This window comes from Sminthopsis crassicaudata, chromosome 1 (genome assembly GCF_048593235.1).
Source record: "Sminthopsis crassicaudata isolate SCR6 chromosome 1, ASM4859323v1, whole genome shotgun sequence".
Lineage (NCBI taxonomy): Eukaryota > Metazoa > Chordata > Mammalia > Dasyuromorphia > Dasyuridae > Sminthopsis > Sminthopsis crassicaudata.
Window position 1 is genome coordinate 78,955,685 of NC_133617.1, and position 15,454 is coordinate 78,971,138.

Sequence of the window (15,454 nt, forward strand, 5' to 3'; positions counted from 1 at the left end):
TTGCAGGCCACAGGCTATGTACCAAGCAAGAAGCAAGTTTAGAAATAAACAGCAGTTGTATGACTGACCCCAGAAGCAAATCAGAGTTCCAGCCTAAAGCCCAATCTGAACCCTGAAGCAAAATAAGCAACAAAGAGATCTCAACCTAAAGGGAAACCTGCAGTTCAGTCACTGTGAACCAGCAGAGCTCTCCAATGAGCTAGTGACTGAGTCCAACAGCAGTCTACTGGGAATTCTAAACGTGGCAAGACTTACAAGCCTGTTGCTTCTAGCCAAACCCAGGTAAGGAAAGCTTAAATATTCTCCCTCTTGAGCTGTCCCCAAGATTCTGGAATAATACAACATTCAATGATCTTCAGAGAGGAACAGCAAATCCAGCTCAGACATCCTCTCCAGAAGTATGCAGAGTCTGGCTCTAACATAAAATTTAAAGTCAGGAAATAGGCTTGGAAAAATAAGCAGACCAAAAAAAAAAAAAAAAATCCCATCATAAAAAGCTATTACGGTAACAGAGATAATCAAAATACAATACCAAACATTTACAAAGAAAACCTCAAAGAAAAACATAGCCTGGACATAAGTTTAACTAGAATTTTTAATAGAGAAGAAGCAAAAGGTGTTTTTTTAAATGAGTTAAAAATTTTTTTTGTAAAGAAATGAATACTCTACAGAAAAAAATGGTAAAGAAAAAAGAAGGTTATGAAGAAATAATTATAAAGGGACTCAACAGTTTAGAAAGGGACTCAACAGCTTAGAAAAGTACAAAAATTTTCCCCAAGCAAAAAAATCCCTGAAAATTAAAATGGACTACATAAAAACTAATGACACCATGCAACAAAAAATTAAAATAAAATTTAAAAACTAAAAAAAGAAAAGAAAATACAGGGCATTTCATAGCAAAAACAACTCAGATTAAAGAGATTAAAACAGATTAAAGAGAAATAATGTAATTATTGGACTACCAAAAATACCATTAAATAGTTCTTCACATATTTCAAAAAAAAATCTTAAAAATAAAATTTCCCAGATTTCTTAAAACTAGAGGATTCAAGAAAGACATGAAAAGGAAAACATAAATGATGTAGCATGCCCTCCTGGCAGTTACAATTACCAGTCCCTCCTAGGCCCAACACTTTGCAGTGTCAACTCTATCTGGCTCACCTCCTCTTGAGGTCTTCAAAGGTCTCTGGCCAAGATCTCTTGAATCTATAGTTTAATAACCGGTAGTGCACTCAAGAACAGCCATGTGTAATCTTAAAAGCCTTTATTATACCTACTCACATAATTCCCTGATTTACTGTGCTGACTTGTTAACTCCTTAGTGAACACCTGGTCTGAAGATCCACGAGTCCACTACCAAACTCTTTACCTCTCCGCTATCCATCATGTGTTCCCTTAGAACTCTTTCAGAAGTCATAGAGGAAGTATAATAAGACAAAGGTCTTAGGACTGATTCTGTTATGTTTTAATAATCTTAAAAGAAGGATGGAAAGAAGGCTAGGGGAAGGAATGTACTAGGGGGGACAAAGATAAAGAAAAAATTATATCCCAAAATTGAGATGAGCAAGTAAAAGTCTCTATAAACAAGGTGGTGAACCTCTCATCAGAACCAGTCAAGGAAAGGAGGGGAGGAAGGAGGGGAGTCACAGAAGGAGGGAGGGAGGGAGGAAGTGAGGGAGCTAGGTACATTTCACTAAACAGGGAAAGGGCATGAAAATGGGAGAAGAGAGAAGGTGTAATAAAAGAAAGGGTAAGTTAAGGGAGGGATTACTCTCAAACATAACTCTAAAGGGGGTAAAACAGTGTCATCATAAACAAATACATGCAAGGAAGAAATTACCTGTTGTTTGCAGGGATAGAGGAAGAGTTCATGATCAAGAAACAGAGAAGATCACAGGAAATAAAATGATCATTTTTGATTAGAAAAAGGGAAAGCAAGTTGTCCAAAGCCAAGTTGTCCAAAGCCAAGTTGTCCACAATAGATCCAAGTGACCAAGATTAGAATTTCAGGCTCCTGGCTCCCCCCCTCTGCTTCGGTTTGAAGCTCTGAAGTTGGGAACAAAAGGAGGTACCTAACTAACCTTCCCTGCCAGTCAATAAAATTTATTAAACATCTGCTATGCATTAAGCACTGTACTAAGTGCTGGAGAACAAAGAAAGGCAGGGAAAAAAAAAAAAAAAAAAAGAGTCAGCCCTCAAGGAATTCACAATCTAATGGGGAAAACAAAAACAATTAGGGAAACAACCAACCAACAAATGGAAGGCACTAGTTTTAAGAAAAAGACTTCCTGTAAAAAGTGGGATTTGGGCTGAAATTTGAGGGAATGCCTATAAACATGCCCAGAACTTCCCATCCTGAAAAAAACCATTCCTTAATCCTATCCGATCAAGTCATCATTTTCCTTTCATGTCCAAACTCTTAGGAAAAGCTGTCTATACTCTGCCTTCACTAACTTCTCACTCATGTCTCCACTCCTCACAATCTGTGTCCAATCTCATCCCCAAAAATTTCCTCCAAGTTTTGAATAATCTCTTAGTTACAAAATCTAATGCACTTTAGTCAGTCTTTATCCTTTTTTTTACCTCTGTGCAACATTTCCCCACACTCTCTTTTTGGGTACTCTTTGTTCCCTGGGTTTCCATGACACTGCACTCTCTTGGTTGCCCTAGTCCTTATCTGACTACTAAACCTCAGTCTGTTTTGCTGGATCACCATCTATAATATGTCCCCTAATTGTGAGTAATCCCTTCCCAATTTCCCTAATTTTGTCAAGGTATCACCTCCTTTTTAATAACTCAGGCTCACATCCTGGGTATCATTTTCAATTCCTGTTATGTAAAAAAAAAAAAAAAAAAAAAAGCACTCCATTTTGCCTTTTATTCACTTCAACTTCATGTAAGTCACCTGAATTTAGGAAAATCACAAGACTATTATCCCTCCCAACTATCACCCAATTTAAGGAATGTCAAAAAATGACCCTTCTCCCTCAGTGTCACCTGATCCCCTCCACCAATAAGAAATTAGATGTCCCAATCCCTACATCCTGTTTTTCTTATTTTTGACTTCTTCCAAATAATATTTTACTGTGTAGAAACTAATAGCCAACATCCTTGGCTACCAAGAGCCTTGGACCCGATCTGTTTCTGCAGCTCCATGCATTGCTAAACAGATCTTCCAGATTTTCGTCTGGATGCAACTACTTTGTATCTTTATTCCACAGTAACATTCTGCTCTTTCCTTGTCATCACCTACCTAATCAGTTGCCAAATTGTTTCTATTTCCACATTTTTCCATCTGAACCATGTCACTTCCCTGCTCAAAAACTGCATCTATGTTAAAACAAACATCCTTTGGCAATTAGAGCCTTTCACCATCTGTTTCAAGTCTATCTTTCCAAGCTAATTACATGTTATTGCTCTTCATGCATTAGAGCTTTGGGCTACAGCTCTACTGGTCTAGGGGCTGTTGCTTACCGAGAACTTTCCAGCCCCCCATCTCATGTCTTTGCACAGACTATCCCCAGCCCCTTCTCCTCATCCCTCTAAGCTTCTAGTTCTTTCAAAGCTCAAATACCGGAGACCTCTCCTGATCCACCTCCACCCATAAAGATATACTGGTAAGCTACTAAGTTATACATTTATATTTTTCCCCTTATTTTATAGATTAGAAAACAGACTCAATGAGGTCAAGCAACTTGACAAGAGTCTCACAACTAGTACCTAAGGCAGAATCTGAACCCAGGTCCTCCTGACTTCATGTCCAGTACTTCTGACCACAACACGTCCTTCATCTCCATCTTAAAAATTAATAAATTAAACTAGTGATCTCTGAGATCCATTCTACCCCTCAGTGTTGCCACTGGCATTTCTTGCCAGCTCTCCTAACAAGCATCAGGTTAGTTCCTGCCACCAAAGGACACTCTCTCTAACCCTCCTTCTCTCTAAATCTATCCCTAAAGGTCCAACTCAGGCACCAACCTGCTCCATAAAACCTTTGTGGATCACAAGCCCCGGGCTCCATTAATTCTAATTCCTGCTCTAAAATGTCCTAGCTGTGAAATCTTGAGAAAATCTTCTCACCTATTTCAGCCTCAGTTTCTTTATCTGCAAAATGGGAATAATTATTTTTGGGCTTTCTAACTCATAAGGTTAAGGGGAAAGCATTTGGTCAAATTTTAATTTCAGAATTTGGAATGAACTTTATTTCCATACCAGGTCCTCACAAGAGCCTCCGTAAAACAGGTATGGCAAGAAATTATTACTACCATTTTAATAGGGGCAAACAGGAAGGAAATGTCTTTGTCTAGGTGACAGAAAGTTAATGGCAAAGCAAAGAAAGGGAGCCAGGATTTCTGGCTTTGTGGCCAAAGGCTTATCCACTACACCAGAGGGGAGTAGGGGAGAGGGTGTGGTGGGAAAACAACCAGAATTGGGCTTCGGGCGGGATTCAAGGGGAAGCAACATTTGCTAGGATACGGACACATAGTTTATTTTGGTAGAAGGGGAGCTGACTGTGGAAGGGGAGCTGACTGCAAAGGGCCTTGAATGCCAAGCTACAGAGCACAGATGTTGCCTAGAGATTTAGGGATTCCCTCCCTCCCCTATTCCAAGCAGGGGAGAGACAGGAAGAAAATGGCTGAAAAAGAAGGCTGCCCTTTGGAAGTGGAATGAAGAGGAGGCTGAACAGAAGTGTAAAGCAGAAGGATCTCTCTCTGGGAGGATGTTTTTAAGGCCTTAGGGAATGACTGGGGAGGAGGGAGATCCAGTCCCTGTCAGATTAAACCCTGTGCTCTCACTCTGACTTTTCACTGGGCAAGATAATCACGCCTTGACCTAGTTTCTCTAATCTAGGCATCCTCCATTTCAAAGGGTCTTTTTTTTTTTTTTTTTAAATCTCACAGTAAGGAGAACAATAGGTAAACCATGAAGTACTCTAGAAATATGAGGCAGTAGTTGTGTGAATGACAGAGTGACAGAATTGAAATCAGGTGTCCTGGGGTTCAAATCCTGTTTCTGATCTTTGCTAACTCTGAACTCAGGTAAGCTCCTTTCTGGGCCTGGGTCATGAATGGTCTCTCTCTTTAGACTGAAGTAAGAAGAACCTGACAAAAAGATGAGAGGAGGGTTCCTGAAGGTGCACTAAATCATATGATTACAGAACAGAGGTTTGACAGAAATCAGCTGGTAACACTGATTTAGAAAACAATTAACATTATTTACATTGCATTGTATTTTTATTTAAAAAAAAATTTCTCATTTATCTTTTAATCTGATTCTAGATGCCTTCTAAGGTTTTTGAGGGCTGCTTGGTTCCATTCAATACCTCTTCTTAGTAAAGGATAACTATTCAGTAAAGCTGAAACAACCTCAGAAGCCAACTGATCTATTCCTATAAGGACCTACCTCCTCCCATTAAATTTTTTTTAAAAACCCTTTTATAGATCAAGAATTGAAGGGTCATCAAGTAAGAAAAGCTTAGGGTCTAACCCACTTACTCTGGCTCCAAATATGGTGTTCTCTGGAAAAGAGGCATAAGTAAGAAATTCAAGTAAAAAGTGACCTTGAACAATCAGAAAAAAAAATCAGTTAAGTTTTCAAGCCTCAGCTTTCACATCTGTCCACTGGGGATAATACTAGCACCACCTACTTACATAATTGGTTATGGGGTAAATATTTTATAAGGTTTAAAGAATCACCAAACAACTATTATTCATTAAACTACTATTATTCATTAAAACCCTAGGAGTTCATCTTAGTTCCTGTTTCAGAACACTGAACACAGAACAACAGGGTGTAGCAGAAAAACAAGTTCCTGGGCAGGGGAGGTCTGGGTTCCAGTGGCAGCAGGTCTGTTTCACAGTCGCAGATCTAAGAGCTGGAAGGGACCTCAGAGATAATCTAATCCAACTCCCTTGTTTTACAGACGAAGAAATTAAGACCCAAGGCTTTTTAAAACCCTAGGATTTCACTGAGTGCATAAGCTGAAAAGTTTGAACTCATTCTCAATGTACAGAAGCACTGTCGGGTTTCCCCAGCTCAGCTACCATGCTTTATTGGTTAATTGGGTGGGGTTTGCTGACTGGGACAGGAAGGAGCTGCCCAATAATGGAACCAGCTGCTAAACTAAATTAGCCTGTTAAGTAGTGAACTTACCATTATTGGAGGTATTCCAACAAAAGCTAGATTACTATTTATTTTGCTAGGGTTTTTTTAACTTTTTAGTTAGTATTTTATTTTTTCAGTTATGGGTGTTTTATAGAAGATTCCAATTCTTTATGAACTAATACCCCCTGGTGTAGTCAAAGGTGATAGTGAGCATGTGTGTATTACAGAACATTCACTCTCAGAGTAGCATCAGGATTCCTCAGTCTAACTTCCTATAAGTCATCATTCAAGGATCTTCAACATCTAGACTCACCATAATTTGGCAGCTTTATCTCCCAAGGTTCCTGAAGCTGTGGCAACTGCTGAAGTTGGGCCCTTTCCCCATTGCTCCTTACTCTTGATCACCTATCCATATATCTCAACTGGAAGGCACTTTAGGATCACCTAGTCCATCTCTTCCTCCTTATTGTAAAGGGAATAGTTGAATATCCCCAACAAGTATTCATCTAGCCTCTGCTTAAAGACCTCTGGTGCGGAAGAACTCACTACTTCCTAGTTCTGTCCATTTCTCTTTTCTTTAGCTCTAATTAGTATCAAAGTTTTTCCTTCAAATCAAAATATGCCTCTGAACAGGTTGCAGTCTATGCCTCCATTTCTGCCCTTTGGGGCCAAGCAGAACAAATCTAATCTCTTCCACATATCACCCTTCAAATATTTGAAGATAGCTCTCTTGTTGTCCTCTTTTTTTCTTTTTTTTAAATTTTTTTTATTTTATTAGATAATTTCTGATTACAAATAATTTTAACAATCTTTTTTTAAAAATTTGAGTTCTAAATTCTCTCCCTCCATCTTTCCCTCCCTCCTTAAGGCAAGCAATTTGATAATTTGATATTATACATGTGAAGTCATCCATCTTTTCTAAGCTAAACATTCCCAATTTCTTATGACAGTAACATAACTAAAGAATTTTAGAGCTCAAAGAGACTTTGGAGAGCTTAATTTCTGGCTTAGATTTGTGGGGATGAGAGGGAGCTTGATTGAGGAAAAAAAATGCATTTTTTCAATAGCTTGTAATTTAAATTTAAGCATTCCCTTTAGTTATATAAAAACATTATTCTAAGGAGTTCATAGACTTTAAAGAAGTGCCAAAAGGGTCTATGATAAACAAAAAATATTCATAGCAGCGTTTTGGGACGGAAAAATTGGAAATTGAAGGAATGCTAATCTATTGGGGAATAGATCAAGTTATAGAATATAAATGTAATATAATACAACTGAGCTGTAAGAAATGAAGAAAGGGGTGGTTTCAGAGAAACCTAGGAAAAATTATAAGAACAAATTCAAAAATGTGTGCAGAACCAAAAGAACAATTTCTAAAATAATAATTATGCATAGGTAAACAACTTAGAAACACTTAGGAACTCTAATCAACACAATGACCAACCACAATTCCACCCATATGGCCAGATGGAGAAGTGCAGATTAAGGCACATTTTTTGAACATGAGTAATAATGTGGAAATTTATTTTGCTTGACTATTTGTATTTGCTAACAGATTTTGTTTTTCCTACTTTCTTAATGAAGAGAAAGAAGTAGGAGGGAGAGAATCTGGAGCTGAAAATAAAACTGTTTTGTTTTTGTTTTTTAAAGAACAGAATACCTAGTCTAACCGTTCTACCCCCCTTTTTCTACCTCATACCAACCCTGCTCTCCCCGCCCCAGTCCATGCATTTATTTCCATTTTATATCAGTTATGTGTTCATGGAGGAGGAGAGGGGAATTCTAACTTTCCTGTGATTTAAAAAAAAAAAATTATGTTGCTCTGAGGTAAGCATTCTGTGGGCCACTTCTTACTTAGTCAAGCTGTTAATTCTTAGTAACATTTGCTGGGTAGTTCAATCCAGCAAAGTCTTTTTTTTTTTTTTAAACTGATCTCTGCATCTCAGCCCCCAACTCCAACCCTATCTTAGGTTCTTCAATACTAGGAACTTCAGAGGAAAGGGAGAAAAGGCAAGGCCCTGCCCCAGGAAAATCTCCAGCCATCTCAGGAGGGAGATAAAATTTATTAGCCCTTGAAGGCTTGAAAGCACTTTCTTCATAACTATCCCAGAGAGTAAAAATTCATGCAAATATCCTTATCTCCATTTCTCAGAAACAGTAATTGAGGTCCAGTAGTAAATGACAGAATCAGTTCTCCAATCCAGGAATCTGGAGTCTAGCTTTCTAATGGAGGTAATACCAGTACCACCTACTTCACTGGATTGACGTGAGTAATACATCTTAAAAGACTTTAAAGTATTACCAAAATGAAAGCTATTATTATTTTCATTAAAAACCATAGGAGTTCAATTTAGTTCCATCTCTGAACACTAAAGACTGGGATGTGGCAGAAGAAACAGGTCCCTGGGCCAGAAAGCAAGAGACTTGGGTTTAAAGGGAAGCTGGTCGGCTCCAAAGTCACAAGATCACAGAATCACAGAGCTGGAGGAGCCCATTCCTCCTTTTTTTTTTTTTTTTTTTTTTAACAGATAAGGAAATTAAGGATCTGAGAAGAAGTTAAAAACCCTAGAAGCCATTCAGGATGGCCAACTCCACTGCCATCATCCAAAGCAACTTCTGTGTTGAGATGGAATCAGCACGGACCCAGCTGAAGCAACAAGGCAGCCAGAGGGAGACAGGAGGGAGCATGGGCAGCCACTGTGACCATCATGAATCCTCCTCCTAGATCTCGATGGAGGCAGTCCAAGACCCTGAACCCAAAAGCCTGCCTACCCAATGCCCTGAAAAGCAACTGGGAGATGCTGTCAATAGCCTAGCAACTACTCCTGTGGATGCTATAGTCACAGCTACTAAAGATCCAAAAAAGAAAGTTCTTGTAATCAAAGCTCCTGGTCCTGTCAAATGGTTCAGAAACTGATATTTTATCAGTGGAAATGACAATTAAAGAAGAGGTCTAAATATCTGCTTTTCCCCTACACCCTAATTTTTCCATTTGATCTGTAGTTTAAAAGCTTCCCACTCTTGTCTCCCCTATTAGACTGAGCCCCCTGAGAGCAAAGATTGTCTTATTTTTCTCACACAGTGCTTTGTATACAATAAGCACTAAATTTATTCACTCCAGTGCTCTATACAAGCAATAATCATGAAATACCAGATCTGACAGCACCCCTCCTCAGTTTATAACCCTCCTATGGCTCCTCAGTGCCTACAGAATAAATTCTTTACCCAGCTAAGGTCTTTCCTCTCCAAGGAGGTCTTCAATCACCTGTCTTCTTTGAATTTTTTTTTCCAACGCTCAATTGTCTATACTGCTAACTTGGCCCTTAACACCTAGTCCTCAGCCTTATGCCATGGGATCATAGATTTGTAACTACAAAGGATATCAAAGGCCATCTCATCCAATCCTTTGACATATATATGTATATATATATATATATAGATATATAGATGTAGATAGATAGATAAATAGATAGATAGATAGATAGATAGATGAGAAACCTGTGTCCCAGAGAGCTTAAGAGATTTCCTGCCTATGTAGTTAGTGTAAGAGGCAGAAGATTTGAATCTAGGTCCTCTAACATCAAATCCAGCACTTTTTAATCCATATGCAATCTAGTACCTTCTCATTGAGAAGCAGAACACCAGTCCTAGATTCATCCAGCATTTACTAGCTGGGTGATCACAAGCATGTCAATGCCTTCTCAGAAACACTTTTGGTCCCACCTATCTCTCACTGGATTGCTGAAAGGTAAGTAGTGTCAGCTACTATAGAAACTGGGGGTAATATTATGGTTATTATTCCCCATTACCCTTTGGCCAAACACTGGTCAAATGCTTTTCTGTCTCCAAAGGCCTTTTCAGTGCCAACATTCTCTGACTCAATGAATCTTGAGAAGATTAACAAAGCCTGGCATCTGGAAAGAGAATTTATGCCCTGTCACTAGAGATGGGGAAAATAGCTTCCCTGTGTTACAAGATCCCCTCAGAACAGAGTTGCAGGTGGCCCATCCAAGTTAGCAGCCCCTGATTCAAACAATACCCAGGGCCCCCAGCCAGTCTGGGAGTAGAAACTGGAGATGGCTCTACTGAGCCTCCTGGGAACACTCAGAGCTCTCAGCCTGTAGCTCAGCTGCTTGCTCTTCTCTTTAAAGCCATTTTAAAAGGAACAGCACCCAAAAGGGTGATCTAGACTTAGAAAGCTCTAGTAATCGCTCTTCTCTCTGACCCTCAGTTTCCTTGTTTGTAAAAAGTACAACACAAATATATGCCCTATTTATATTATAGGGTGGTAATGAAAAGTGTTTTTGCTAATCTAAATCAAGATCTTGGGGAAAAAAAGAGAAAATCAAGATCATTAATGTGGCAAATTAATGGTAGAGCGTGGACTAGAACTCATTCCCAATTCCAGGGCTAAATCTTTCTTGTTCCAATGAATCAATACCATCAATACCATTTGGAAAAGCTTTCTGCAACTTCTTCGATGCTCTTAGGCTTAAAACAATCCCTGAAAACTTAAAAGTCAAATTGACAAACAGCTACTGTCCATCTACTTAATCACACTGCAAGCATTATAAGAATCTATAATTCCCCATCTGTTTCCAATCTAACTTTCAGTCTCATTATGTTCTCATTACTCCTCCTTCACCCAGTCTACAAGTCAGTTGAACAGGTCTCCTTATGGTCACCTCATATAAGCTCTCCATGCCCAGTAGGCTACAGATCCTCAGCTCTGCCTCTCAGAATCCTTAGCCTCCTTCAAAACTCAGCTCAAGCTCAAATGCCAACTACTACATCAACTCCTTCCAGATCCACCAAACTACTAGTGACTCCTTCCCCATCCCCCAAAAAATCATGCACACATACACACACTTACCTGTATTTCCTTTGTATACATTTTATGCACCTGGTCACAAATTGCCATTTCCCCAAAAAAGAACAGAACATAAGTTCCTTGAGAGTACTCACTTTGTTATCTCATTTGAAATCTCCCTGTGTTGTAGTAGAATTTAGTATTTTATATATATATATATATATATATATATATATATATATATATATATATATATATATATATATATATATATATATATATATATATATATATATATATATATACAGTTGTGGAGTTTAGTGTCAAATATATAATTTGTTTCTTCATTGAGGAAACTTCTTGTTTGTCCTTCAAACTGGAAGAAAGCCAGTGATGAAACTATGAATGTCGAGAACTTAACTTGCTTAAACCACAGCTAGCAAATATCTAGGATGAGATTCAAACTTTTGCCCTAATTCCTAATTTCCTTATTAAGTCATACTGCCTCTTCCAGAGCCTAGCAGGGTGCTTTGTACACAGTAGATGATTGATAAAATGTCTGCTAAATAAATGATCAACCAGTGGATCCATTTATTAAGGCCTATTCTATACCAGGCTCTGTGGATCACTTTCCTCAAATCCCCTTGTATTCCCTGTGCTTACACAGTGACTTCACATAGTAAGAACTTAATAAATTCTCATGGACTGACAAGCTGTATGAACTTGGGCAAAGCACTTCATGCTTCTTGACTTTTATAGCCAAAGTTCCTTGTCTATAAAATGGAGATAACACTGATAACTACTTGCTTTTCAGAACAGGAAAATGTTTTGTGAATCTTAAACTGCTATAGAAATGTCAGAAAATTTAGATAAGTCCCAGTTCTCATGGAGCTCACATTTAGTAAGACACTAATATGGTACATAAGTACATAAGAGAGGAGCACACAGTGGGGTGTGTGAAATTAGAAGGGAAAGTTCATTATCACCAAAGAAAATCAGGAAACGACTTCCTGGAGGAAATGCTTTTTAAACTGAGCTTTAAAAGATAGGAAGGATTTAACAAAACCAGACCAGCATGAGCAAAGATGTGGCAGTAAGAGTTTGGCATGTTTAAGGGAAAATAGTCTGTTTCGGCTTTGCAAGACTCCTCAGAAATAAGGGTAGGAATTAAAGTGTTGCCAGATTACCTAGGACTTTGAATGCCATTCTGAAAGCGAGATCAATTAGGAATTATATTGTGGTAACAGCATGAAGGATGCATTGGAAGGAGGACAGAGGAGAGATGGTCCAAGCAATGGTAGAAATGAAGGCCTCTAAGAGAGTGGAGCAGGAAGGGTGTGGAAGATATGAGAGATTTAGGGAAAGTGCAATCAACAAGATCAGGTAATTGATTAGTTATGAGAAGCCTGAGAGAGGGAAGAGAACAAGGAAACTTTTCAAAAGTTAAAGACTATAGCTTTAATGTGGTTCAGGACAACCATCATCATAACAACCAATCTGTCCCAAGCATCCTGTGGGAAAGGTCAAAAAGTTATGACTTCAGGACAGAGCAGTCCCAGAATACTTCCCAGCTGCAGTAGATTTGGTAGCAGAGTGCCAGACAATAAATTCCTGGTCCTGACACATTAACAGGCAACAAAGTCCCCACAAAAGTTCTCTCATAATTTAACGGAACTAGGCGTTCTAAGCCCCAGTCTGCTTTAGAACTGTGTGAACATGACCGCTTCTTTCTTTTCTTTGAGCCTCAGTTTTCTCATCTGTTAAGCAATGGGCTTTCAAGGCTGTTGCCAAACCAGCCAGGCTCCCATCCATTCCAAACACATTTCCCAGTTCTAAAGCACCTCCTCCAGTCTGTCCCTCTACATTCTAAGATACCCTCCGCTGGATTCCTTGTTCTAGGATCCCGACCACCCCCAACCCCCCCGGGATTCTTTGATCTCCTAGTAAGCCCTAAACACTTGGAGGCTTCCACTGAAAACCAGTCAGTAACACCCTGGCAGCCTTGACCCGGGGCTCGGGACTCGGTGGTCCCAGCCCCGTCTGGAGAGTCTCAATCCTGGAAGTGGGACAAGAGAAAGGTGCATTTGGGCGGCTGGGGACAGTAATAACTGACTGGGGCTTGAGGGGGGGACGAGGGGCGTCTCTGTAGGTCTGTCCTCGGGCGTTAGGGGACCCGGTTCTACCTCCTTTTTCTCCATCTCTTCACCCCCGCCAACAGGTCTCAAGCAACAGGTGTGGGTCCCATCAGGCCTGTCACTAGTAACCCCTTTCCTTCTGGCCCCCCAGCCACCTCTCCGTCCCGGCCCCGGTGGGTACAGGAAGAGGGAGGGGATGCGAATCTGGGCACCCTCGCCCCTTCAGTTCCCGGCCCCGGGCCGCCCCTCCCTTCTCCACCGGAGGTTGGGGTCAGCAATCCCGCACTTCTACTCTGCTTCCTCAGAGGGGTTCTCTCCGGCCCGGACTCCCCCTCACCTTTCGGACGCTATCCCCGCCCGCCGGCTGCCCCAAGAAGCCACCGTCGCCACCTCCCTCGCCGTCTGCACTCTCCTCGAGGATCATCTCGGCCCACGCGTCTCGGACATCCACAGCCTGGTCCGCGGAGCACAACCTGCGGCACCCTCCGGAGCCGCGGCCAAGTGCAAGCAAGTGCACAGTCCGGGGGCAGTCCGGAGCCCACGGGGCCGGGCAGTTCGGGCAGCGCGGTCCCTCCTCCTTCCCTCCCCCTGCAGAGACTCCCGCCGGTTCCCACCCCTCCACTCCCACTTGATTCCCTCTAGGTGGAGAGGGAGCTGGGGCGGGGAATGGGGGGGAGGATTCGGAGGTGACCGTTGGAAAGAGCACTGGGGGGGCGGGCAGAAGGTGACCTCATCCAATCGCCAGCGGCAACGGCTCAGATGGAAGTAGCCTCGGGCCAATGGGAGTGAGAGGAGGCAGTTTCCATGGGGGCGGAGCGGTCTCTGCAGGTCCGCTCGGCCCCTCTCCCTGCCCCTTAGAGTCCCGGGGGAATTCTGTCTCCCCTGGCAACCGTGGGAATTAGAACGCTGTGAGATTGGTAGGCGAGAGCCGGGAGGAGCCTCCCGGGGGCTGAAAGCGACGCGCGCCTGCGCCGCCCGGGCCGCTCCGCTCTCGCTCCCCTTTCCTCTCCCCCAGACTGCCCCTCTCGCCGAGTCCGAGAGCGGGGCTGCAACTGAGTCGGGTGGCCCCGAGTCCCCCCTCCCCCACCTTGGGAGAAAAGTAACTAAAGCAATTCCTCTGTCTTTGCAGACTTACTTTGTATCACCTTGTGATGGGAGCGCAGAGTTTTACCGAGAAAGGAACCTCTGAGATCTCCGTAGTCCTGCCCTCGGACTTTACTTTGGAGGAAATAGGACTGGGTCGGGAGCGGGGCTTTCCCAACTTCTAATAGCAAGTAAGAGGCAGATAATGGACTTGAGCTCAGGCCATCCAGCTCTTACCGATGCTCCTTCCACCGCCGGTAGTTCGCCTTTCCCAATAACCGCGCTGTGCCGAAGCCACTGCCCCGCATATAACGACCTCGGTGCAAGTTTGAGCGCTGACGTTTGCAAGGTATGGGAGTCCTTCCCCCCGGGAAGCTTCGGGGGTCTACGTAAAAAGTGAGGGTGACCAGAGGGAGAACACCGGGAGATGAGTGTGGACCACCGCGTAGCACTTCCACTCTTTCCGTTACTGTCTGCTTGCATTTGTGTTTTTTCTTCTCGGTTATTTTTACCTTCTTTCTAAATCCGATCGTTCTTGTGCAGCAAGATAACTATAAATATGTATGCATATATTGTATTTAACAAATGCTTTAACATGTTTAACATGTATGCGACTACCTGCCATCTGGGGGAGGGGGTGGAGGGAAGAAGGGGAAAAGTTGGAACAAGTTTTTGCAAGGGTCAGTGTTGAAAAATTACCCATGCATGTATTTTGTCAATAAAAAGCTATAATTTTTTAAATAAACTTTCTCTTTGTGTTGTCTTCCCCATGAAATTATGAGCTCTTTGAGGGCAAGAACTGTTATTTTCTTATTTGTACTCCTGGTACTTATTGCAGTGCTTGTCACAAAGTAGGTGCTTAATAAGTGTTAAGTTGAGTTGAATATACCCAATGACAACAACAATGGAAATGGAAAGAAAAGCCACAAAAGTCAAAAGTGAATATTACAAAATTTAGTACTAGCAAAATCATCAAGCTGTGAGAAGACATTGGCCTATTTGCAGAAGTGGGAGGTCCATGGATGTGGAACAGTGCATATATTTTCAACCTTTTTCTATTTATTGATTGATTTTGACTTTTTTTTTCTTTTAAAATGTTTGTTATTTGAGGGGCAGCTGTGTGGCGCAATGGAGAGAGCACCAGCTCAAAAGTCAGGAGGACCTGAGTTCAAATATGATCTCAGACACTTCCTAGCTGTGGTGACCCTGGGTTAAGTCACTTAACCCCAAATACTTCAGCCAAAAAAAAAAAAAGTTTTTTATTTGAAATGGCTCTCTGAGAGAGGAAGGAGAGGGAACTAGTGACTTGAGACAAATGATA

At 41.4% G+C, this 15,454-nt stretch overlaps 1 protein-coding gene across 1 annotated transcript in view; it reads right to left on the reverse strand.

Annotated features, from left to right (window-relative positions):
• RHPN1 (rhophilin Rho GTPase binding protein 1) overlaps nt 1–13,719 on the reverse strand; it is a 43,830-nt gene extending 30,111 nt beyond the window's left edge. The window contains exon 1 of the mRNA XM_074263971.1: nt 13,388–13,719. Coding sequence (XP_074120072.1) covers nt 13,388–13,474 — 87 coding nt within the window. The 5' untranslated portion in view covers nt 13,475–13,719. The remainder of the gene's footprint in view (nt 1–13,387) is intronic.
• Nucleotides 13,720–15,454: the final 1,735 nt, after the last annotated feature.